Source organism: Diplotaxodon limnothrissa, linkage group LG2, assembly GCF_057381915.1.
Source record: "Diplotaxodon limnothrissa isolate DT_005_m linkage group LG2, D_limnothrissa_male_GT1.1, whole genome shotgun sequence".
Classification (NCBI taxonomy): domain Eukaryota; kingdom Metazoa; phylum Chordata; class Actinopteri; order Cichliformes; family Cichlidae; genus Diplotaxodon; species Diplotaxodon limnothrissa.
In genome coordinates this window covers 9,197,236-9,221,854 of record NC_140597.1, presented here as the reverse complement: position 1 = coordinate 9,221,854, position 24,619 = coordinate 9,197,236, and the positions used below count along the sequence as shown (strand labels likewise).

Sequence of the window (24,619 nt, the reverse complement as noted above, 5' to 3'; positions counted from 1 at the left end):
TTGTTAGCTGCTGAACCTAAAAGAACTAGCCCTCACCACAAGTACTCCTCAACATGGCCCATTTTCATTTTAAATATGTTCAGTGGGTAGCAGTGGTGTGTCTGTGGTGTCTGTGTGGCTCCGTGCAAATCAAACAGCCGAAAGACAAAAGAACCCAGTAATTGTGAAACAGCCTGGTAAACCACAAGGGGGCCACTTTTATAAAGGCAATAATTGATGTTCAGGCTTTTAAGGCAATTGTACAAACAATTATCACAAACAGTATTTTTATTCCTTGGTGCTTTTGTTCCTGACACAATGCTTTGTAACCCATAATTATTTTACCCGATTCACTTCCAGTATCTGCTCAAAGGAAAAAAATATATACTTCCATGCCTTGTGGACTTTTGTGCAAAATATAAAACATAATTAGACTGAAAACAACTCAAGTGCTGTGGTATCTAACAAAGCAGATATCTCCTTAGATCCGTTTCTGTACTAATAAAGCAAAGGATAGGATTATGTTTGGGTTTTCTGTTTTTCCCGGTGCCGTGGACACCATAATGTCCCCGATGGCTTGAATTATCCTCAGACTTTGCTGTCAACAGTTTTCACAAAGACTTTCTCTTCAGCAAAAAGTATCTGGAATTAAAAAACAGTTGACAGCGAGGTCCGAGGATTAAGATTGTGCCAGAACAGAGGCCGATATCTCAAAGCAAGGGGGGGGATGTGCCTTTCTGAAATGCAACAAAGTAGAAGAGAGGCTGCCACTTGAGAAGGCCCCGGAGGCAGGAAACAAGGAGCAAATGTTGTCATCCGTCAGGCTTACCTGCTCGTCACTACGGTGATAGTCGTTGTCCTCCTCTGGTTTCTCCTCTCCTGCCTCCTTATTGGCCGTGTCTTCTGATTTGGCATCACCTGTTTAAAAGACAAACAAACAAACAAGCAAAGAGTTAGAAAAAAAAAAAAAGATGCTGTTTGTAGGACTCAATCCAGATTCTCTCTTTATGTTTAGCAAGTTAAGAGATTTGAGGGTTACTGATGTCCACTGTGGCTGTGTTAAAAACAGATTTGTCAGGGAAACAGGCAGGTTTGTCTCCCTGCAGTATTTAAAACAGACTGTGCCTGTTGGAGCGTGAAAACACCTCCTGCAGAAGCCCATTTATAAACCAACTACATCTTTGAGGGTGTTAAAGCATCCTCTGTATGACTTATCATCTGTGCAGGCACGTCTCTAGCACAGGTGAACTTCTAATCAATAAAAAGCGTTCGCTTATTCTGGTCTGCATGAGGAGTGACTTCAGCTCTGAACTTAACCCTGTCTGAGTTTGCCCTTTGTTCCTTTTCTCGGATATGCTGGTTTTCAGAGAGAGCAGCACAGTCTAGTGAACATTAAGGTAAAATAGGAAGAAAAAGGCATTTCTCACAGGCTGCACTGCTGAAGGATAATGTGTTCAGAGTGTTACAAGGCAGGTAAGGTACTGTTTAATAATGCATCACACAGAGCTTTTGGTCTGGCTCTGGGAGAAGTCTGAAGACCCTGGGTCAACTATATTTGGAGTTCACACACGCACGCGCTACAGGTGAGATTTTTTTTTTTGTAACTTAATTCTAGTAGAAAACAAGGTTACCTGCATCAATATACGAATTTCACTTGCTTTACATACAGTTCGTTACCAGAAGTAGGCAGGAAGAGATCTAACAATTACTGCAAATTTCTAAAACCAAATAAGCCAGACAAGCTACAGCAAATTTCAAATGTAGCCAAATTGGACATCAAGTTGTCTTCAACCTGCCAGCTTCCTAGTGTAAACTCTGCATGATGCCCGATTGAACGCATAGTGTTCACAGCGAGCAAGTAAATGCCTCATTTCCTGCCTCCCCCGTGTTCTATGGAGACAGCACCCTCGCCTAAAGCAAACCATATTTCTGAAGGTGAGAATGCATTTGACCCAGGCTGGCTCCTGCTGTGTTCTACACATGACAAGGGGCAATTTCAGACAACATCCTGAACTGATTGCCAACGTCTGTCCTGAGATAATGTTGGCGAACTGCTTTGAAAGAATACACGCTAAACTCAAGGGATGCTTATGCTATGATGCACCATTTCTGCAGCTTTTCTGAAAACACAGGTCTGCATCACAAGTCATGTAAACGGCAGGTTTGTCATCTTATTCCAGTGTGGCAATTTTGCTTTTACATCTGGATAACATAAAATGTATGCGTGATGCACTGATCTGCACCCATTTTCATTCTGTTAAAGTTAACTACCTCCATTCACTAGTATATTAACTGAAATTTATTAAGACAAACAAATAACTCTGAACACATCTGCATTAACACATGGATTGTCATCAATCCAGCAGCCCACTGCGCTCATGATGTCAGAGCTTTGCTATTCTAACATCCATCAATCATGTGCTGCTGGGCAGCAGTTTTAAGCCCAGACGTCCCTCCCCTGGGTTACTTCCCGCAACTTATCTAAGGGAATACCAAGGAAATGGTGATATAATATCTCCAGCACATCCTGGATTTGCCCTTGACCCTCCTCCTGGTAGGACTTGCCTAGAACACCTAACCTTTACTTGTGAACATGTGTGCATCACCCTCACCCTCACCCTCAACAATCACCTCCCTTCAAAGAGTGCAAAATACACAGCAATGAAACCCAAAAACCAAACACTCAAGCAGGAACAGAGAAACAAGCAGAAACAACAACAGACGGTGTGATGGTTCACACTGTGACAACACCCAAACTCCCATCAGGGCCACCTGAATCTCCAGAGCCTGAACACCAACACACACAGTGGTTGCGAGAATCCACACGAGCCCAGAAAACTAAAGTGGTCAAGACAAATAGTGAAGACAGCAGTGTGCCGAACCAGAAACATACAGGAAGGTTACACCAGTGCTCAGAGCACCTCCCCTAGGACAAGACCAGAAGGCATCGTAGAAAGATGCCCAAACCACCTCAGCTGTTCCTTATGGTGTGAAGGAGTAATGGCTCTACTCTGACCCCCATCCAAATGACTCCGCTTCTCCACCGCTCTCTAATGGACAGTCTAGACACCCTATTTTTGGAAGGAAGCCTATTTTTGTAGTCACCAAACATTGCCTGTCGAAGCCAAGGGAACCATATCATCTGCCTAAAGCAGAGATAGGATCCTGAGATCTCGGAATCTGACGCCATTCATCCTTTGACTCCTTTAGAAATTCTGTCCATGAAAATTAAGAAAAGAAGCGCTAACAAAGGACAGCCTCGGTGGAGTCCAAAACCCGAACCCCGCTCCTGACCCTAAACCTAAGTGAATCGCCAGTGACCTGGTGGATGTTAAAAGGTTAAACATTTACAGGTGTGAGGCAGAATTATGATGTTCATTTGACTTTAGGTACATCTAAAAATGAAGTCTCATTCGAAGTATTTGATTTTCAAAAATGACATGCTGTCTCACTGTAGAGACTTTTAGATATATATCTAAATCTAACACACTTCCCGATAATTTCAAACCTCACACTGTGAAACAGATGCTCCACAGTTGTCCGGGACAGCTGAGGTTTATATATTTCTCTAGGGATTTTCTTGTTGGCTGTGATATTGTAGTAGTATTGAATTTTTAGATATGAAACTTGGTTATCAAAGTCAAAATTGCATTGCAGTGACAAAATTGCCACATGGGCAAGTATTGCTTTTCTGTAACCTTTAAAAAACAAAGAAATCCGGTCTGTTCTTCCTGGATTCAGTGGATGTAATAACGTGTGTGTGTGTGTGTGTGTGTGGACAGTTTAGTCCTACTCAGACAGTAGATGCTATTGGGAGCACCCCTCTGTGACCATTTTCTGTCTGGGCTAACTGTCACCAATTCCACCAAGTATTATTGAGCTGCTCTGGTGTCTCTGTGGTGATTGTCTCCAGAGTGTGCCTCACTGATTGCTTATCACCAGGGTCTTGCTCTTATTGTTGTGCCTCACCTTCAAACAACTCCTGAGCATCTGAGTGACTCAAACATGAAGTCCTGGCTTTTGTTCGAGGTGATGGCATCGTGTAATGGGTTGATTGCTTGGGTCTGGGGATTAGAAAGACTGAGCAGTCTGTCTCTTCCAAAATTTCTTTTTGTTTCAGAAAAATCATCTACTCTGACAGGTTTATGATTTGTGGGAACTCTTATAAACAGTCGAATCCCAAAGGCATGTACTACAACGTTTTCGAGTGATTCTGCTGTGTAATGGCAGTGAGATGCAGTAAACTGTGTGTTAGTGAGTGGGCGTTTATATTGTCATGAAGTAGAAAAGGGCACTCGACAGACTCATCATCGCCCCATGTCTCCCTATTTTCTTGTGTAAAGTGCTCAGAAAAGAAGGTCATTTAGAGAAATGAGTTTGCTGTATACTAGAGGAGGCCAGATTTTTAACAGTGTTTGGAAAAAACTCAGCTTATGCACTTAAAAGCACAGCTAACACGGCTTAGATCTACTGTGCAAAGGCTTAAATCGTGCAGTATTATAGCTTAATGGCAGTGTTATCAGTGGTTAAAATATTGGGCCTGTTGCACATGCCACGTTTGTCTTAATGTAAGTAAACCTTCAGTTGGGAATAAAACACACACAAGAAAGTCCACAGAAACATCTCTAATATTGCTTTGCATGTTTAGTATATTCCAATCAATCAGCATATTACTGACAGATAACTCTATATTGCAGTTTCTGTGAGAGACTGTGAGACTGAATGCAGAGCTTGGAGGTACTCTGTTAAGCCGCCTTGGAAAGTGTTTGGAACATATTGATAAGAGAGCTGGATTATGCACTGTCAAGGAACAAGCTGCAAATATGTCATACTTAGAGCCAACACTTAAGGAAGAAAATGGGCAAATTATGAACTGCCACTGGTCCCCTGTAATCAATAAAATGTGATTTTTGTTCTGTAATTGTTCATCTCTTTAGGGTATTAATGCACTGAGGGAGCATTTGGATTAAGGTCCCAACATGACTCACAATGTCCCTGATTCAGATCCACATGCAGGTCTGTACTACATGTGCTCTGTTTAATTAACAGACATTGCGTCATTTATTTCCTGAAAACACACTCTTTCTTCCAAATATTACAACCTCTGGTTGTGACTTCTGTGCTCATGGATTAGAAAGTGTCGATCCGTCTTCTATAAAGCGGAAGAGGTTAACTTTATTCAGCTGATTAGAAGGACCTAAAAAAAAGTTCCTAATTTTGAGATTCTGGGTAAATGAGCCTTTAATTAAGTGTAAAACTGCTCAGCTCTGGCAGGAGAAACATTTACAGAGCGCCCACTGTCACCTGTTGTTAGTGCAGTGTGATCTCTGCGATACCATCTGTTAACTTTGGTTTGCTATTCTTAGATAGGAACCTAATGAGGAGCGTCCATTTTCTCAGGTGGGAGAGAAAGATTTCAAGTAAACAAACCAGCCTGCTCGCGGTGATGCTGGATAAACAAATTCTGACTATGACTTAATATTTTTCACCGTTTTGGGAAATCTACCCAGCTTTAAGAGCTACAAAACAGAAGAAAATAGAAATACAGTAGAGCTTCTAGAGGCCAGCAGCTGCACAATTTAAAACTAGATTTGTATTGTCTATTTTAAAATAGAGTACAAAGTAGTTTTTTGTTGAGTAGTTTAAAACCAGAAAACCTCATTATTATTATTTTTCCAGTTGGGGCGAAGAATTGTTGGCATTGACCCCCGTGTCCTGGAGTGGGACGTGGGGCATGACTCAGATGAGCCATCGCTGCAACCGAACACCGCCTGCCTACATAAAATCACTGCCTACTACTTTAAAGCTTTTATACCACATGTATTCAAGTCAATGCAAACAGAATCTCTGTAACTTTAATGAAAGTCCTGACAGGTCTTCAAAGAATCTGGATGCAATGTCAAATCGCTGAGTCCAGATTAAAGATGGATGCAGATAATTTACAACCTGTAAAACAAGTCAACCACAACCAGATGACTAACACATACCCAGGATGCACTTTATCGCTTCTGAGCAATGTGCGTTTTTATTTACAGTGCCTCATACTGCATTAGCTTGTATGTATAGACAGATGATGGTAATATTACATACTCAGCCTAGTAGGATTTTTGCTGCTAAACCACCCCTTAAGCACCACTTTGTGATCAATCTAACCTATGTGTAATATTGTGACACTCCTCGGCTTTCTTGTCTCTCTCAAACATTTGCTGGCGTTGTCGAAACTTTTTTATGCAATCTAAACCATGACTGGGGAACTGTGGCTGTATTTTTAGCTCAATTTGTGGCACTTGCAAAACTATCTAACACTAATGGTGTTGTACAACCATGGTGAGTCTTTTCAAGAGTGGCTATTTGAAAAGACCACTCACCGTGGATGCATTACGGAGAACTGCACACAAGATGGTGTGCCATTAGCCGGCTACCTGACACATGGATGTTATGCACGATGCCCTTTTCTATTCAGACTTCCATTTGGCTCAACACACATGCACGAATGGATTAAATACTATAAAGTTATAACAGCTCAATAGTCTAAGATCTTTTTCTTACATTGTTGAACCAGATGGATGAAATGAAAAGAGAAATTTTGTTGTGCAGTGTGACATTTTCTTTGTTGTGTTTTCAGTGATTGTATATAGAGACGAGCTTTGAGGGAGACCAGACGGTAAACCAATTATCTGAAATTCACTGGAGTTAAAAGGAAGCTTTCAATTCCTTAAAAGGCTGGTAGCTTTAAAATCTTCAGAAACGCACGAAAGAGAGTGAATTTCTATTTCCATAACATGCATTTGGTTTTCTATAGTTTCCTCAAGTCAAGATTATTTTTATCACTGCTCAAAGCTAGAGACACATTTGTTTGTTCAATGGTGAAATGGAGCCCAGGAGTTGCTTTGTTTCTTTTTCTGTTGGCGTCTGTGCAAATGGTCCTTAAAATGTGTTTGGGTATGAACATTTAGAGGTGTGTGTGTGTATATTCTATAGCTAAACCTGACTTCCAGCGACAAAGCTCGAGAATCCAGAGAGCAGTTCCACTTCCATTTGAACCTTAATTACCAAAATCAGAGAGGGGGATTAAGCTAGCGATTAGGCCTGCCAGCATGACAGCCCTCTGGGTACACATCTACACCAACCCTTGGAAGCGAGCAGGTTTGGAAAAGCCATTGTGCACAAAGAGCAGGCCAGAGGCTCGTTATGATTGGCTAAATTGTCTTTATCTGTACTGTTTAATGGCTTCTGCTCTTACTCTTGGTTGTGCTTCTAATGTTTCTCATTACTGGCCAGAGACTTCATTCTTTACACATTATCAGCACGACATCCACACTGCAGAGGTGAAGTCTCATTTATAACAACATGACGTTAGCATAGAATAGTTTAGAATGAAACATGATAAGCAGGCTGTTCTTTAGGGATCTGTGACCGGCAGGTTTCTCAGTAAGGTTTCTACCCTTCACTTGTCACATTCATTTAAAAAAAGCAAAACAATCAAAATGCCACACTCTTAAAGACTTGGGAACAAACAAACAAACCCATCTACATCCATCACAGCTCGTCTTTTGTCCCGTCTCCATCCAGTCACTTCTAACCGGTCTACAGCAGATGTTTGCCCCTCCCTGAGCCTGATTCTTGCAGAGGTTTCTTCCTGTTAAAATTCAGTTTTTCCTTCCTACTGTTGCTGAGTTCGTGCTAATAGGGGTTCGTCTAATTGTTGGGGTTTTCTCTGCATTACTGTAGGATATTTGTCTAACAATATAAATAGTTTTGAGATGGTATGAGAAGATATGAAAAAAACATAACTGACTTGAATTGAAAATTGAATTCTACTAACATACTGAGTGCAAGTATGTAAATACAATATCTGCACGTTACCATGCATAATTTAAGTATAATATGTGAATGCATATTGTGCATGTGTCTTAGATTGTTTAGGTTGCCAACAGGTAAAATCCGCCCGGACAATCAATACAACATTATTTACACCATTTTTCAAAGAGGCTGCAGGAAATATTTGTTTTCATGCCTGCAGTACTTTTTTCAGCCAGGTTGAGCCCTGGTGCTATTTGGAGGACCTTCAACTCACAGCAGCATCACGTGACAAAGCCAAACAACATCCTCTCGTATGCTGCATTCACTGAGACTGTTATGTGCCACCGTTAAGGCTGTGTTGACTAAAGGTCAAATCCTTCACGTCAAACAAATAAGAGACCCGTCACAGGTGCATGTTAAGTGTTGGTTTAAATGCAGAGCCAGCTCCAAACTAGATGAAGCAATAAGAAAGATTTTCTGTGGTTCTGAAAACAGCGCGAGTCTGCGAGGCTAACGTACCGTTGCGTTGATCTAGATGAGTCTTCATGTTGCAAAGTTCTCCTTTAATGTCTCCGGGCACCTCCATCCCCAACTTCTGATAGAATTCCCTTTGTTTCTTTATCTCCGCTGCACAAGAGCCAAAGGAAGAAAAAAAAGAGTTAAAAACAGAAGTCCTTTTTGCCAAGGCTGATGCTGTCATCTTTTTAACATTTAGAGAAGCATGTGTGCACTACAGGGAGCTTGTTCCTTAGGAGTTCTGAGGTTCACGTACAACAGCGAGGAAAAACAATATTAAAATGATGCATTTTTCAGTCAGTTTATCAAAGCATGCATGCAAGGGAAAGCTAAAAAGTTACGTTTTAAGGAAGGATCTCTTGTAGGTTGCATCCCAGGAAATAAATACACAATACTTACCCTCTTGTAGTCCCGGTACCAACTTATAGACAATGTCTTGCATTGTTCTGTCATGGCTATAAGGGACAAGAAAATAATTAGTTACTTTAACACGCAGTGAAAATTAACATTATAAAAAGGGAAAAGCAACTGAGTTTCAAACCCAGAGATTCAAAAACTCACAGCGAACAAGGTAAAGATGCACTTGTACAATTTCATAACACATTTGCATGTTTTTGTAACTCACAGCAGTGGATCCCTACCTTCAAGTCTGGACTGGAATCCACAAAAAAACCCCAAAAAAACTCAGTCTGAAGTCATGAGATCATCAACATGATAGGAGAGAACGTGGGAAACAATATTCTGCTGTTTCTTTTCTTATCAAAATTCCCCTTGATTTTTTTCCTTTTCTTGTATGTAATGCTGCATAATCAGTCCAGCCTCTGCACGCAGCAGTCTGAGAGGGTGGAATAACATTTGGTTGAACTATTGAGAACCTGTAGATTTTGCGCATCCTGTTATGACATGCTGCAAATGCCCCGAGGTAAAACTATAAGTTCTTGCCACCCTGCACTGTAAAACACTATCCTGTTAAATGACTGAAAATCTCAAGGTGACGTGCAAGAAAATAATCTCACAAAGCCCCAACTGACACCCTCAAAGGCTGATGTTCAGCATGCGCTCTGTCAGAGTGTTAAATGGTTAAATGGCCGCTTCCCCCGTGCTGGTGACATGGTGCACAGTGGGTACGCGTTGTGTGATGGTGTGTTTTGACACCCAGTGCTGACAGCCAGCTAACAGACAAAGTGTGCTGTTTGTTGCAAGGTTATGGAGGAGAAAAATGAATAAATAAAAATGTGACATGTTTGTCTCCCCTGCTGTCCACTGAGGAGGAGTTATATCAGGGACCGAAATTAGCCACCTAATGCTGAGGATTGATCCCCTGCAAAAAAGCAGGGAAACACTGACCCCTGCTGGACAAAACTGATTATAGCCCTGAGATCTGTTACTGGCGTTAAAAATGTCCACGTTGTGAGAAATGTAGACAAAAATCACAAATACTTTGTGTGTTTCTGTGTTTTTATTTCCTGATCCCGCCTGGAAGTTTCTGAATCATGAGACTTTAAAAGGTCAAATAAATATCCCATTAAAAAAAAAAAAAAAAAAAAAAAGGACAATGAGTGTGTTCATCATCCAGCCCTGTGCAAATCACCTGAGTTATCACTGATAAAGAAGCAAATAAGAGCATAAAGAACCCAACAATTAAAATGTGATTGTGCCAACTAAAACGACTGCAGTCTCACACACCCACATCTGCTGCTCTGATTGGGTCTTATGAGCCACTGCATGTCTTTCCCTCCCCCATGCCACCATGTCCTTATCACATGAGCTCCTTCCTGAAGAAGAGATAAGCCTTGGCTACCAGTGGCCAACTCCACATGGACACTGAGTTACAGGCATTGTTCTCCTCCTTCTATGGACTCGGTTTTAAAAGCCTATGAAAACATTAGTGACGTGCACATTAACTCTAAATAAAATGATCCAGCAGCCCTGAACTGTCTCTAAATGTTAACACACATAGAAACCAAAATGTAAATGTAACAAATATATCATTTAAAAAAAAAAGTAGTGGCATGAATCAACACCATGTTTTGAAGTAACTAAATGAGACCAAGTGGCAACAATATGTGCACATTTCCTTCCCAGAGCTATTGATTCCCAAGCTGTTTGCACGCATGTAACCGCAACAATTTAAAGTATGTGAAAACAAAATGGATTAAAACAATCAAAGAAAGCCACATTTGGCGGGCGGAGCGGCAGGATTTGTTCTGCCCAGCTGATTCTCTGAAGAGACATCTGACTGTGATTTTTAAGCCTAAATCTCAAACATCAACTTTGATCAATCTTCCCAATGAGCAGATGGGGTTTTGCTTGTCATCTGCTGGGCGTTTTGCCTTCAAATCACTTGTGATGTTTTCCATCAGCTCCAATTTCCTGCAAACAATGAAGGGAGGAAGAAAAAAAACCCAAACAGCTGCGCAGAGAGCTAATGCGTTTGAAATGGAGCATTTCCTGCAAAACAATGAGTCTGCAGAAAGCGCAGTTTACACAGTAATGACTAAATTGCTGGTGCACATTAGGTTTGTGTGCCACATTTATCAGACGTTAATGCGTGAGCGCTCAGAGGGGCAGACACCACACGATGCTTCGCAGAGCAGGATTTAACCAGCCGGAGACGGCTTCCAAAAGCAATAAGATATTTACAAAAGTCAACGCACTTATCGCTACTCAATTAACAGACTTGAAGTACAACTTTCCTTTTTCATATTTAGTTATCAAGAAACAGTGGGGAACGCCGAGCTGCGATGCCACTTTGATGCAAAATCCCAGCAGCGGTTTATGATCATAGCTGCAGGATCATCTACTGTATATCTACTTTATAGCAACTGAGCCGCGCTTTATAATGCACACAGACATGTTTGTTCTTTTGAAGAGTTTTGAGCATAAGCAAATAAAACATAAAAATAAGACAATGAGCATCTTTGGATCTCAGTGGGCTACAGCTGTTTTTTTACATTTTAAATGTGCAATGTGGATAAAGGGATCTCTTTGCTTTGGTTAAAGAGAAAAATATAATTTAGCTCGTGTATTTTACTAGTCTTTAATAAGAGTAGAGGGAAACTCCACAGATCCCAAAGTTGGGTTTTTTTTTTTAACGGGTGTTCGAAAGTATTACTGCACATCCAAAAAAGGAGAAAAACATGGGAAATAAAAATGTAACCGCCGTCCTTCCTGGTCTGATAACATTTCAGGTGAGCAATGCAGGCAAAAATAAATAAATTATTGTAAAAATCATAGTAATAATTGCATCACTAACAGTAACAACCTTCTGCACCGATGTTATCGTGTAAGGCAGACGGGGAGAGCTGTTATCGTTCCAGCCACAGATTACAGGCAAACCTAATCAATGAAATCACACCGACTTGTGTGATTAATGTGAGAAGCTGCTCACGCTCAGCCCTCCATGTTTAAATGGTCAAAGTTTAATAATACATTGATTGTACTAACTGTACAATGAGCATGTATTTTCTAGACTCTTGTGCAGAAAACAGAGCTGTGAATGGGTGTGGGCTTTAAGTGTTTTTGTGCGAGGTGCAAATCTACAAAAGAAAGCAGCCGGACCACCCCGAGAGGCTTTTTGTTTCCTGCAGAAGAGCAGAAATCAAATGGAAAAGGACCGCCGGCTCTTTGGTCCTCGGCAGTTTGTTTACTGGCAGAGCACAGCTGATGGCACTCAAAGTGTGAATGAGTGAGTGTGTGTGTGCGTTTGTGTGTGTGCACTTTGCGGTGGTTCCTCACTCACCCGATATACTGCAGTGGATGGCTCTGATGAATAACAATCCTACACGTGGGGCACGTGTTGTTTTCCTCCAGATACTTCACAAGGCAGCTTCTGCAGACTGGAGACGCACAGCAGAAATGTACGGTTACTCTTCATCGTGGGCACACACACACGCACACAGAGCATCTTTCATTCAAGGTCTTTATTTGTAGAGAAAAGAATCTGCCACACATTTTTAGATTTCCCTGCTTAATACATGAAAAGCAAACCGTTTTCCTCGGCTTTTTAACACTCGAGTTTGCATTCGTTGATCTCTGTGCAGCGCTGTTGTACTTGCTGTGTAGCTTTATTTTCTTTCTTTCTTCATGTAAATCTACGAATGACCTTAAAGTTCAAACACACTTGGCCAATTTGATCTTTTGGTCAACCATTACACCCCGCATCAGTTGGATTCTTTAAAATGCAACTAAAACTCTCACCACCAGGAGGCAGAGTTTTTACCAACGGGTGTTTTTGGATGTGTGTTAGTATTCTTAAACTTTTTAATGTCTTTTTAGTCCGATCCCCATTTCTTCAACAGGCTTTGCTTTTCCAGGCCATAAAGGAGAATAAAGCAAATAAAGGAGAATGTGTCCTTAATGGTTACACTGTACTGGTTCACCAGCCTGACCCCAGTTCAACTCCAGTTGAGAACTCTTAAACACAATATAGCAAGATTTCAAAGGTAGTACTGATTGCTAACAGCTTTAGTTTTATTTTTTGAAGGTGGTTAAAGTCAGTCTGTCTGCAAAGTTCAGGGGCAAGCTGGCAAACTTAACTAAGGTGAATTTTACCATCTCCAGCTGATATTTAATGGTCAAAGTGACATCAGCTTATGTAAGCAGGCGTTCGGTGACAAGATGATGTAGTTTAGAAATGATAAGCATCAGTGCTCTCTGCTAAAGACAGCCTCTCTCTTTAATCTCAAATATAGCATACATTTATTTTTCCCCACTGTAAAATCTCAAATCTTACGGATTTTTATGGATCTTCTCAATTTAAAAAATAATAACAACAACTTACAACTTTAAAGTCATTATAGAAGCCGATTCCCTAGCTGCACTCACTGTTGAACGATAAGAGCATTCGCTCAAACAACAACCTGCAAATGTTTCCATTAATAATCTCGTCTCCTTTTCCCAGCCAGACAGGCTGCGCCCTTATTTCCTGACCCGGCTCATTCACATTGAGTTCTTATTAAATGGTTGTAAATAAAAGCATCACCCAAGGAAACATTGAAATATTTCTGCTCATTAAAACGGTTGATTTGAGTAAAAGGTGGCTCAGGTGGCACAGCGGGTCATCTCACTAATCACAAGTGCATGTGAAAGAGTCTTAGCTCCAAAAAAAGCAAACATCACCGACTGTGTGTATAGCTGTAAATAAATACAGGCCACTTACCATTTAATACACGAGACAGTGAGATAATCAAGTAATCCAAGGATGCACTAATTTAAAAAAAAAAAAAAAAAAAAAAGACATACTGGATCACAAACTGCGTCTAATGAATCTCATACTGCCAACAATGCCTGTGCTTAAAGAAAATGACCCCTCACCTATGGATCCCTTCATGTGTACAGCACATGTTGTGTACAACCCAGCACTGTAATTTGCAGCACGTGGTTCACCACTTTACCCATCTCAGCCACACTTTTTTTTCCCCTCCCGTTTCTGTGACAATAGAGCTCGATCTGTCAGAACAGCTGCAGTGGTGACGTGATGTGAATCTCTTTGTCTCCACTCTCCAATGGTGGAGCCTTTCTCCAAGTGAGAGGGAGAGTCAAAGCGTCACGTCTGGACTCAGACGCCTTAAGTGGGCAGAGGGGCTTCCATCTGTGAGTGAAGAGCTCCCTGTGGTGGGCAAGAGAGGTACTAAAATGTCTGTGGTTATCTTAACATATATTCCAGCACATGTCTGATACAGGGTTATGTTTATTTTCACTGTTCTGCTCTAATCAGTGTCCAATTTATCAAATCATTTTTTAATCTCCCCAAATGCTGAGTGTGTTGTTCCTGAAATAAATGTGTCAAGTTCAATTAAGCTGCTCCACAGGGGGTGAGAGCGCCCCCCAGCTCAGAATGCTTGGACACTTTTTATTATCCTGCATCAGAAAATTGTGATTTCACAAAAACAGCCATCTCAATCTGCCAACACGAGCAGCTTGGTGTGGTTAGCTAGGCAATCTAAAGACTCTCATGTGAGCATTAGAGGGCACTTAAGGTTGTGGGGGGGACAGGCCAAGGCCTCGACAACTCGGAGACCCCTGCGGGGATTACGAAATGTCAAGTTCAAGGTTGAGGGGGAAAAAAGCAATAAAATGCTAAACAATGTGCAGCCATTCAGCACGTGATGACTTGATTTAAAAGTGAGACTGCAGGATAAACCAGGCCTCACTCAGTATTCAGGAAGTGTTTGGTGACATGTTGGAGGAGGTGAAGCCAGACGCCCTCAAGAGGTTTAAAACCTACTGAGAACTTTATTTTAAAAAAATAAAAATAAAACAAAATACCCCATCGGGTGCCTAGTTATTCAAACTCAACCATCTCATTTGCTGAAAATATGAAGTCTGCACTGTTTCATTCTCTTTCAGCTTTGATTGTGGAAAAACTGACATAATGGCAGTGATGCGGGTTTTACCCCGGTAAAGACGCAGACACCTGGCTTTACATGTCTGGTTTGCATTTTGTATGCTCGAGTTATCTTTGTCTAATATTAAACTTTGTGTGATCAGATCTGTGACAAATCAGCAAAAAAAAAAAAAAAAATCAAAGAAATTCAGCAGCAGAGTAAACATGATTTCTTGTAAAGTTATAAAAAACACAAAAAAAACAAAAACAACATTTCCTTCGCCTTTGAGGTTTCAGCGCCTGATGTCGTCAAGCCTTTTATTTCCTCTTTGTTCTTGGTTTTTTGTCGTTTTCATTTCTTCTGCAAAGCTCCTTCTACATTAAAAACATCAACTTCTTACTTATTGCTGCCAATACACGGAGCAACTCTCAGTTACTCGCCCACTAATCAAATCCGCGATCAAATTGGCTGCTGACCAAACTTTCAAACTCCATTAAAAAGGCCTTTAATCTGTAAATTACCTCAAATGCTCCAAATGAAAGCCATTCAGTTTCATCTTGTAAGACCAGAAAACATTTTAATTTCGGAAGCGCTGCAACTGAAGCTGCACTTTAGCTTCTCTTGGCCTTTGAGGAGTCCTGGATTACTTTGTTTGTTTACTTTTCAAAAGCACAATCAGCTCATACGCAGTAGTTATTATGAACTCTGCAGCCGTTACGATCAGACGCCGGTGAACACACAGAATCAGACTTTCTGCATGAGCGCCGTCTGGTTTCACGCACTAGAAAGCACAAACCAACAACAACCAGTGCAACGTATCTGACTCTTTTCCTCTAAAGCAGCTCTGCCAGACGTTGCTTCTGTTTTTACATGCCGATCATGCCATTTTATTAAATACACCAGCAAAATACATTAAAATAGGCTCTACCTTTATGCAACTCAGTTTTCCGTGTCTAAACAGACGACTTGAAAAGGTTTAGAAGTTCCAAGAAATTTTTAAAAAAGTTTTTGATATCAGTTTTTGAATCTGATTTAACCAAAACCATTTTCAGTTGCATTTTTCCGACACGTACCTTGCATACACATGTTCTCCAATATGAACCAGTCCTCTGCAAAGACTTCTCTTTTTGGTTCCTTCTTTTAAGAAATGGCTCTTTATGTTATGCAATGTCATGACTAAGACCCCAAGTATCTTAAGATTTGATGTATTTACCCAATAACAAAAACCTTACAGTCATCATCACAGGTGAACTCTGTTACCTGATTGATTTTTTTTTTGTGCACTAATGAAGTGGTCACTCTGTATTTCAGCAACAGACTGTCTAAAACCAATCCTATTATCACCAAAACTGTACTAACCAGCAGGTGGTGTAAGTGTGGCCCTTATATCTGGAGCTCATGTTAAAAACAAAAAAAAAACAAAATTAACATTAATTAAGGTTAAGACTTGCTAATATTAAAAAAAAAAAAAAAAGGTAAGAAAGTGTAGCCACGAGGAGCCTCTTCATGAGACAAACAAAATGTGAGCAGTCAAACTTAACGCCTTTATAATCAGTCCTTCAGACACTGGTTAAAGAGTCTTTTTAAGTCCAGGAAACTTTAGGAGTTAAAGGCAGGATCAGAATGTGTGTGTTTGGGGGGAAAAGAGGGATTAAAGTTTTGTGTTTGTGGAAAACAAGACCAATGCATGGATAAAGAACCTAAAAGTGACTTTTTGCACATTTCTATTGCACTATTGTGTTTGTGTCTGGTGTTGCAGTCTTTGTTTTTTTGGTTTGCTATTTTTTGTATTTTTTGTATATTTTTTGTATATTGCACTTTATGTAGTCCTGTGTTGATTGTCTGTTATATTGTTTGTTGTACGTCATATTTAGCACCATGGTCTTGGAGGAATACTGTCTCATTTCATTTTGCACTGTACCGCTGCACATGGTTGGAATGACAATAAAACCACTTGACTAATTTTCAGTTTCAGATAGGATGGGAAATATCCACAGTCCTCACAGTGATGAAAAAAAAAATCCTGAATGCAGATCCAGATCAAACGTCGACCCAATCATCACCTCTGGCACAATTTTCATTGTGCCAAAACTGAACTTTTTACAAAACCTCTTTGGCTGAGTTAACATCAGTGACAGCTGCACTGACTTCGCACAGCCTGCCTTCACAAACATGTAAACGCCTTTAATTACACTGTATGAGTTGAGCTTAAACCTGCGTCCCATTGCTGCATCCAGACTGGAAGCAGTGGGCTGCTCACGCATCGCTTTGAAGCTGGTGGCCGATCGCTTGCAACATTTCAGGCTCCAGCTAATTAGGCGATCCTCTAATGTATATACCACCAGGCCACATGTCGACTAATAGTGTTCTTCACTCTTATTGGTCTCTTCAGTTGCTCGCCTGGAAACTGAGAAAAGTTTCTCTCGGGCCCCGCCCACTTTCTGTCACCAGCGGTTATCACTATGGTCACTTCTGGTCGCGTCCAGTGTGGACACAGCTTTGATTAAGAGAGGGTTTTTCATCATTTTTACTGAAGACGCTGACTAAACTCTGTTTTTAAGGTTACGTCCTAAAAAAACTACTTATTTTCATAGAATTTGTAAGAGAACTCTAAAGATGCTCATGGATCCAGATGAGTCTTTGTGTCTGGGTTAAGGCATTGGATCAGACAAGATAACACCTCTACCTGCAGCATGAACCAGGTGTTATCACGGCGCTTTATTGAAAACACCCAGCTGATGCATAAGAGGTGACTTAGTTTGATATTTTTATGAGACTAATAAATGTGCAGAATATCTGGTCTGCCCTCTTGTGAGTCTTTGTACGCGCATCTACTTCATATTCAAAGCCATTTGTTGGAAAACACCAGCACAAATAAAGATTGTTTTGAGATTATGCTCTGCAGAAACAGTAAAGGAAGAAGCAACAGTCAACCTGACCAACAGAAACAGCAACAAGCGGCGCTGCACAGATATCAGAAGCATCGCTCAGCCTCCAGGATTTTTTTCCCCGAACGGCAAAGAGCCAAGAAAAATCCTGGGAGACAAAAACAGCCTGTGTGTGTGTGTGTGTGTGTGTGTGTGTGTGTGTGTGTGTGTGTGTGTGTGTGTGTGTGTGTGTGTGTGTGTGTGTGAGTGTGAGAGACACACAACAGAAAACTTAAAAACAGAAGCGAGCAGATGAGAAAGAAGAAGCGAGAGTACTTGAAATCACAGAGTGAGGGGTGGGGAGGACCTACAGGTGTGTAAGCACTCTGTGACGGTGGTGGCGTCAATCAGGTAGCCCTCACACAGACGACATGTGATGTGGGCGTTGATGTGACACAGCTTTATCTTCCTCGTCAGCATGTCGGGGTTCTGGAGGAGGAGACAAATTTAGCAGTTAGCCATCTTTCACGCTTTCGTCAGAACAGGGTTTTTAATCTTTTGATGCCTTTGAAGAAAAAGTTTTATAGCCTACTGCAGCTATTTAAGCCCTGCTGTTCCCTTCAATTTACCTCCTACCTGAGACAATCCAGGTGAATCACCAAATGCTGGCAGTAATGACTTCGAACTAACGACGAAATCGGCCGAGCCTTTAGCTGAGCATAGCGGCGCTCTCAGACAGGCTGGCAGAACAGGCTGCGGGGGGAGCTGCTCATCTGGTGATTCATGCTTTAACAGAGCTGCACGGGAGCTATGTTGAAAGCAGTGATTTGCTAAACAGAGCTGAGTTTGCGTTGAGTAACAGCATGACTAACTGTGGTTTCACTCTGCGAGGGGCATCTTTAGGGAGTCGACCGTTCTCACAGAAACTCTGCTCGGGTGTTAACGGTCAACTCACCTGTCAGACCAGAAACTTCACTTAGTGGCTGCTAAAAATGTGACTTTAAATCCTTTTAGATCTGTTTAGATTAGTACAAATAAAATTACAAACAAGACAGATCTTACTGGAAAGTTGAAAATTATGTACTAAATAACTAGAGTTTCATCTTTTTTTAATAAATGCTTAAAATTAGGCTAGAAAATCTCAACTGTTCCTACTCCAGTTTAAATGTGTGTCCTCTGTTAAACTACTGTAATCTCCTACAGTTCAGAGCTCCTACAGTCGTCACATGCATAAAGCCTCAAACAGCTGTGTGCTACATGCACACTGCCCCCGCTCTCTCACACACACACACACACACACACACACACACAGGTTCGTTTGCTTTGGGTGGAAACCTTAAGTTTACAGTTGACAGAGTGTCGCCTTGATAAACAGAACTGAGGCTCAATCAAAGATAAGGCGACAGGCAAAAATGGCTTTTATCTTTCCTTCTGATTAAATTTTTTTTTTTTTAAACTTAACTTCAGCCTATTTTGATTACATCAAGCAACACTGGTGACCCCATCTGATCAACTCCACCTGATAATCTTTTATGTAGCATTTGTGTGTCTGTCTGTAAATAGTATAGTATCACAATATTATTACTAGATATATTATATATTATTATTTTTTTTGCACTAACTTGTCTTGTAGCACCTTGGTTCCTGGAGGAACGTTGTTTCGCCTCACTGTGTATTTTTAAACTGTATATGGTTGAAGTGACAATAAAGTTGAACTTGAACTTGAACTTGAAAGGTTTAGAATGAATTCTGATTACACTTAGGTAGGTGTAGGTGTGTCGAATGGGGTCAATAAAATTTGGCTTACGTCCATTGTGGTCCTTAATGTCAACTTAATCATTTATTTATAATAAAAAAAAAGAAAAAAAAAGACAAAAAGCCTTAAACTACAAAACAAGAAGCACTCAGAGAGCTCGAATCTTTTCTAAATATTCATTTTGAGATTGAAGAGATTGAGATTTTAAGTCTTTATATGGTACTATCTATATGTTGACAAAACACCACACTTGTATAGGTCACTTTCATAGTTATAAGGCTTTTTGTGAATTTCTGATAAATAAATCATTAAGTTGACCTTGAATTTCATTTAGCTCTGTCTTGGTTTTGCTGCCTCCACGTGCAAACAATGAGCAAAAGGCATATTCAAAATCCATTTTTATAATCTGGTGGTTCCGACACTGTGTGGCCTTCCTCCACGCCCTGCTTTAGTCAGTCTCATTCAGATCGAGACGGATGTACTGACTTAGTTACAATTGAATTACAGTGGGGAAAACTACCTGGAAAACTACCTGAAAAGCTTTATTTTTGTTTTTTAAAACTTGCTCTGATCTCCACTGTCACAGATCGTTTTTAGAAGAGGATGTCTGAGTGGCATCTTTCTCTTTTATGTGACTGGATCTAGCCCTTCAGCCTTGAAGAGTCACCCTGAGGAGACCCAACACTCTATACATGTTTTTATGGTTTAGTAAATTTACCATAAGGATCAAATGTAATTAATATGCAAAAGTTGCAATATTTCCTTCCTGACAGATAAATCAGAGACATAAAGGTTGACAACAGCAGACTGACTGCTGAGGCCAAATGATCAGATGTGCAACAACCAGTAAGGATACCTCAGATAATGGCCAGCTGCACTCAGTGAAGGAGACAGTGAGACAGCCAACATTCATTATTTAGAGGCTCAAAGCTGCTCAGAAATCCTTCCTGAGTGTCAGACCGATTCAAGAGTCTCCACACCAGGATGGAAAACAATCAAAAATGTTCCTCAAAACATCAGGTTTTCACACAAGTTTAGAGACATTTAAAGAGTTCGTAATGAACAGCACTTACTAATGATAGAAGAAGTTTGTGGTAAGATAATAAATAAAATATTTTTGATCAAAGGTAAATACTGAATAAAATTTTTCTAAATTTGAAACTTTATATTTTAGCTAGCACAATATTAAACTGAACATCTGTTATTTATAATTACTTCTGGGGGGGGGGAAAATAAATAAGTAATAAACCAATTTTTCAGGCAGAAAAGCAGTTTGATGCAGAATCAAATGTTTAAGTTCATTACTAAATAATAAATATGATGTTAATTTATCCATTCAAATCTTTAGCTGCCTCCCAAAATGTGAACTTTTCAAGTAAAGCACTGAAAAAACACCACCGGAGTGAAACCTTTTCAGTTTCTTATTAGGCCGGAGGTTTCCAAATGTTGTGCAGTAGTTTGAACTACAGTTTTTCACAGGACTGGATAGTCAGATGAAGGCACATTTCTAGAGCTAACTGTAAATCTACTAAATAAACACCTGATTCAGGAGCTTGTTGAACCACTTTTAGCAGCAATACATTGAATTAATCATTTTCTTTATGATTTTATCAGTTTAACACATCACTGTGGAGGAATTTTGGCTCAATCGTTTTTCCAATGTTGCTTCATTTCAGTGAGGTTTGCATTCATGCGCAGCTCTCTGAATGTCCAACTACAGCAGCTCAGTCAGGCTGAGGTCTGTTCTGTTGTAGATCTGCTGCTGTGCTTGGGATCATTGTTCTGTTATACGACCCATTTTGGGCTAAGCCTTAGCTTTCAAGCAAATGGAAGATGAGCTCACATTTGACTCTAGAATACTTTGGTACACACAGGAGTTCAAAGTTGACTCAATAACTGCAAGGTGCCCAAATCCTCAGCCCTCTCATCGTGCAGACGACTGGTGTGTCTTTGTGCTGATATGCTGTCTTTGGTTTTGTGCATCATGGACAAACGTCTCCACTTTGGTCCAGAAGTCTTGTAGTTTGTTCAAATTCAGCTTTGCAAACCTAAGCCGTACTGTCATTTTCTTTTTAGAGAGAAGAGGCTTTCCTTTCAGACCTTCAATACTTGTTCAGACTTTTTCCAATCGTACCGTCATCTGCTTCAACCTTTAGGAGGATACCAAGGCCTGTACAGTCTGAGATGTAGCTCTCCATTTTTTTCCTAGTTTCTCTGAGCAATGCACAGTCAGACCGTGGGGGGAAATTTGCTGGGACATCCGCTCATGGGAAGAATTTTGCGAGTTAATTTAACATGTGCTTTTGTTAAAGTAAATGGTAAATGGACTGGTTCTTATATAGCTCTCTATCTGAACGCTCAAAGCGCTTTACACAACTCGTTCATTCCCATTCACACAAGCACTTTTCTGCGTTTTTAGTGCTGTCTAACTAACATTCATACACACATTCACACTCTGATGGATGCATCGGAGAGCAACCTGGGGTTAGAGGTCACACTCGCTGACGATGAGTTAATCAAACTTATGTGTCTGCTGCTTGCCTATTAGCAGTAAAGCTGTACATTTTTTTAAACCATACTGCTGTATATAGCTCAAAGAAGAAATTATGATATTTTAATCAAATGAAGGCTATTTTCTGTAAACATGTCAATAAGCGTCCCTTGAAATTTTGGCTCATTCTTCGGTCTCCCTTGGACATAAAATGTTTGAAAACCACTCAAATGCTCAACAATTATTTCACCATTGTTATGAATCATAACACCAAAACAGAACGTTTTTAGAGGACAGTTAATATCACAGGTTATACATAAACAGAAACTGAAAAGATGAAAGGAAAAGATGCTTCCTGTTATTGTGAAAACATTCTAACTTCTTCAAGCACCGATAAACCTCACAGAGCGATTCTTACCCCTAATACCGCCATGCGTCAACTGTGGGTGGTGCAGCAGCCACGTCTCTTCCTGTGGTTGTGCGGCAGTCAGTGTTAGCTGCTCATCCTGAAGAGCCTCTTATCAAAGCCTACAAACACAGAAAGAAGCAGATTTAATATTGTAAATAATAAGTAATTATAGCAACAGGGCCTTGCTTTAATATCTGTGATAGGGCTGCCACGATTTGTCGACTAGTCACGATTACGTCGACTATCAAAATCGTCGACGACTGATTTAATAGTCGACGCGTCGTTTGAAACTTTGTACGATCACAAAAGACTCAGGAATAAGTGGCAGGATTTAAGAGTGTAATAACGGACTGAAACAGAAGATGGCAGCATTGCATGTACAAGGATGTCAGCTACCGTTAAACCCCGAAGAAGAAGAAGAAGAAGAAGAAGCAGCTGTGTCCCAGAATTCATAGCGCGGCCCAGCGCAGTTTCCAACAATGGCGGCAGCTAGTTAGTTTTAATGTTACTCTTATTATTCTTTCTGGGTCACAAAATAAACGTTTAACATATTTTCAGGCGAGAATGTAGCTGTGTAAACCTCAAATATCTGCTCAGTTTATCAGGACACCACATATTTTCAAAAGCGCTCCGACGTTTTCGGAGACGTCTGTTACCCACTAGCTCGTTAGCGAGCCGGGGGCTAGGCTCACTAGCGCCGTGAGAACACCGGACTCCCCGCAAATCGTTTTCAAACCCACCGCCGTCTTTCGCTACTCAGGTTAAATATATATGAGTCACTTAGATAACTTAAAATGTTATTGTTTGGCTTTTTTTTTTTTAGTATTTTATTTGTTCCTGAGTAAATCAGTTTGGCTGAGATTAAAGTTATAGTTTTTACACAGCTGAATAAACGTCAAGCAGACAGCTGATTATCAGAAGTGTGAGATGCTCCAGAATATACTCCAGTGTCCTGTTATATTTTAGATAGCAAGGAGTTTATTAATCTTCACCGAAACAATCTGCAAATTTCATTAAAATTCAATAAACTATCATCTTGTCTTTATTTTTAGTTAGCACAGACCTTAAACACTTAAAGCTGTAAGCTAATGATAGTTATATGAGAGCAGATGCTGCTGGTGCAATAAGCTGTAGTTTTACGTCCAGTGGATGATGATCTGATTAGTCGACTAATCGCAAAAATAATCGGTGACTAGTCGACTATCAAAATAATCGTTTGTGGCAGCCCTAATCTGTGAATCAATTCACCTGATTTTGATGGTTTAAAAGATCATCAGTGTTTTATATATGAAAAAACTGTGAATAAAATATCAACCATCTACCAGCACGGCTGTGGTTCCTACAGGTCTCTAAATCTGCTGTCAGATTTTAAGCATCCATCCTTCTGTTAACTTGAGCTGCTCTGCATAATCATAGAGCCAGAGTACCAGATATTTAGCCTAATAATTATTTAGATTTTTAATTATTAAAATAACAGCTTTATATTTGGTTGTGGTTTACTGAAAAACCAAAGAAAGAAAGCCACCCACAGTCAAAACACTCTGGAAAACTACACATCTCAGTACCACCCACACGCCACAGCGACTGCTCGGCCAGAGGGAACACACACACACACACACACACACACACACACACACACACACAAACAAAGCAGGATTGACTGAAACCCCGCTTTAGTTTAACATTGCACAGCGTTCGTGAACGTCACCGTCGTCCTCCACACAGGGAAAGCAGCCATGCTGCAGTGACTGGCTCTGCCGCCGCTGTGTGATTCATCACCTAATTGTAGGAGTCCAACCACACCAGTCACGATGGGCGAACACACACCACCCCTAACACACACATACACACTCACAGCTTCAAAAGAAACTGCCTTCAACGGTGAGTCTGCCAGCCTTCCTCTGTCTGCTCATCAGACCATGAAATTAGCCCAGTTAGTCGACAGAGATGACATGCGGCGACGGTTGCTGAGGACACACACACACACACACACACACTGTATGGCGGCCTGTTACAGATCGGCAGCACGTCGATGAGATTCACACACATGTTACAGTCACATGACATCCAGCAACCTTTCTGTGATGTAATCTTTGATATTTCTTCAGACGTTGGGTTGAGTTCAGAGTTTCCAAAGCCTGAGATGACCCCCACCGGGAACACACATAAAAATAGCTTTAAAAAATAAAAAATACAAATAAAAATAGAAATGAGCTTAAAAAGGAACCAGCATGAAACATCATTTTACCCTAGCCTCATCATTTGGCACAATATGTGGATGACTGTTAAATGTAAAAATCCACCAGCGCCTTGTGTATCTACTCCTGTGGTGGATGCTCAGACTTAATAGTTAGGTCAGTAGAGGTACCGATAAACTCTGTGAGCCAAAAGCTTAAACTTAAGACTGCTGTAAACACCATGTTCATGACATTTTGTTCTTCTTCTTTGTTCGTCTATTACGTCAGAGTG

The 24,619-nt window shown here is 40.6% G+C and overlaps 1 protein-coding gene across 1 annotated transcript in view; it reads right to left on the bottom strand.

Moving 5' to 3' along the window:
* The window catches only part of pcgf3 (polycomb group ring finger 3), a 79,321-nt gene that overhangs the window by 16,387 nt on the left and 38,315 nt on the right, over nucleotides 1-24,619 (bottom strand). Inside the window, exons 2-7 of the mRNA XM_085360343.1 lie at nucleotides 22,160-22,269; nucleotides 17,866-17,983; nucleotides 12,041-12,137; nucleotides 8,698-8,753; nucleotides 8,302-8,409; nucleotides 809-897 (exon numbers count right to left, since the gene is read on the bottom strand). Of these exons, the coding sequence (XP_085216469.1) occupies nucleotides 809-897; nucleotides 8,302-8,409; nucleotides 8,698-8,753; nucleotides 12,041-12,137; nucleotides 17,866-17,983; nucleotides 22,160-22,174 (483 nt within the window). The 5' untranslated portion in view covers nucleotides 22,175-22,269. The remainder of the gene's footprint in view (nucleotides 1-808; nucleotides 898-8,301; nucleotides 8,410-8,697; nucleotides 8,754-12,040; nucleotides 12,138-17,865; nucleotides 17,984-22,159; nucleotides 22,270-24,619) is intronic.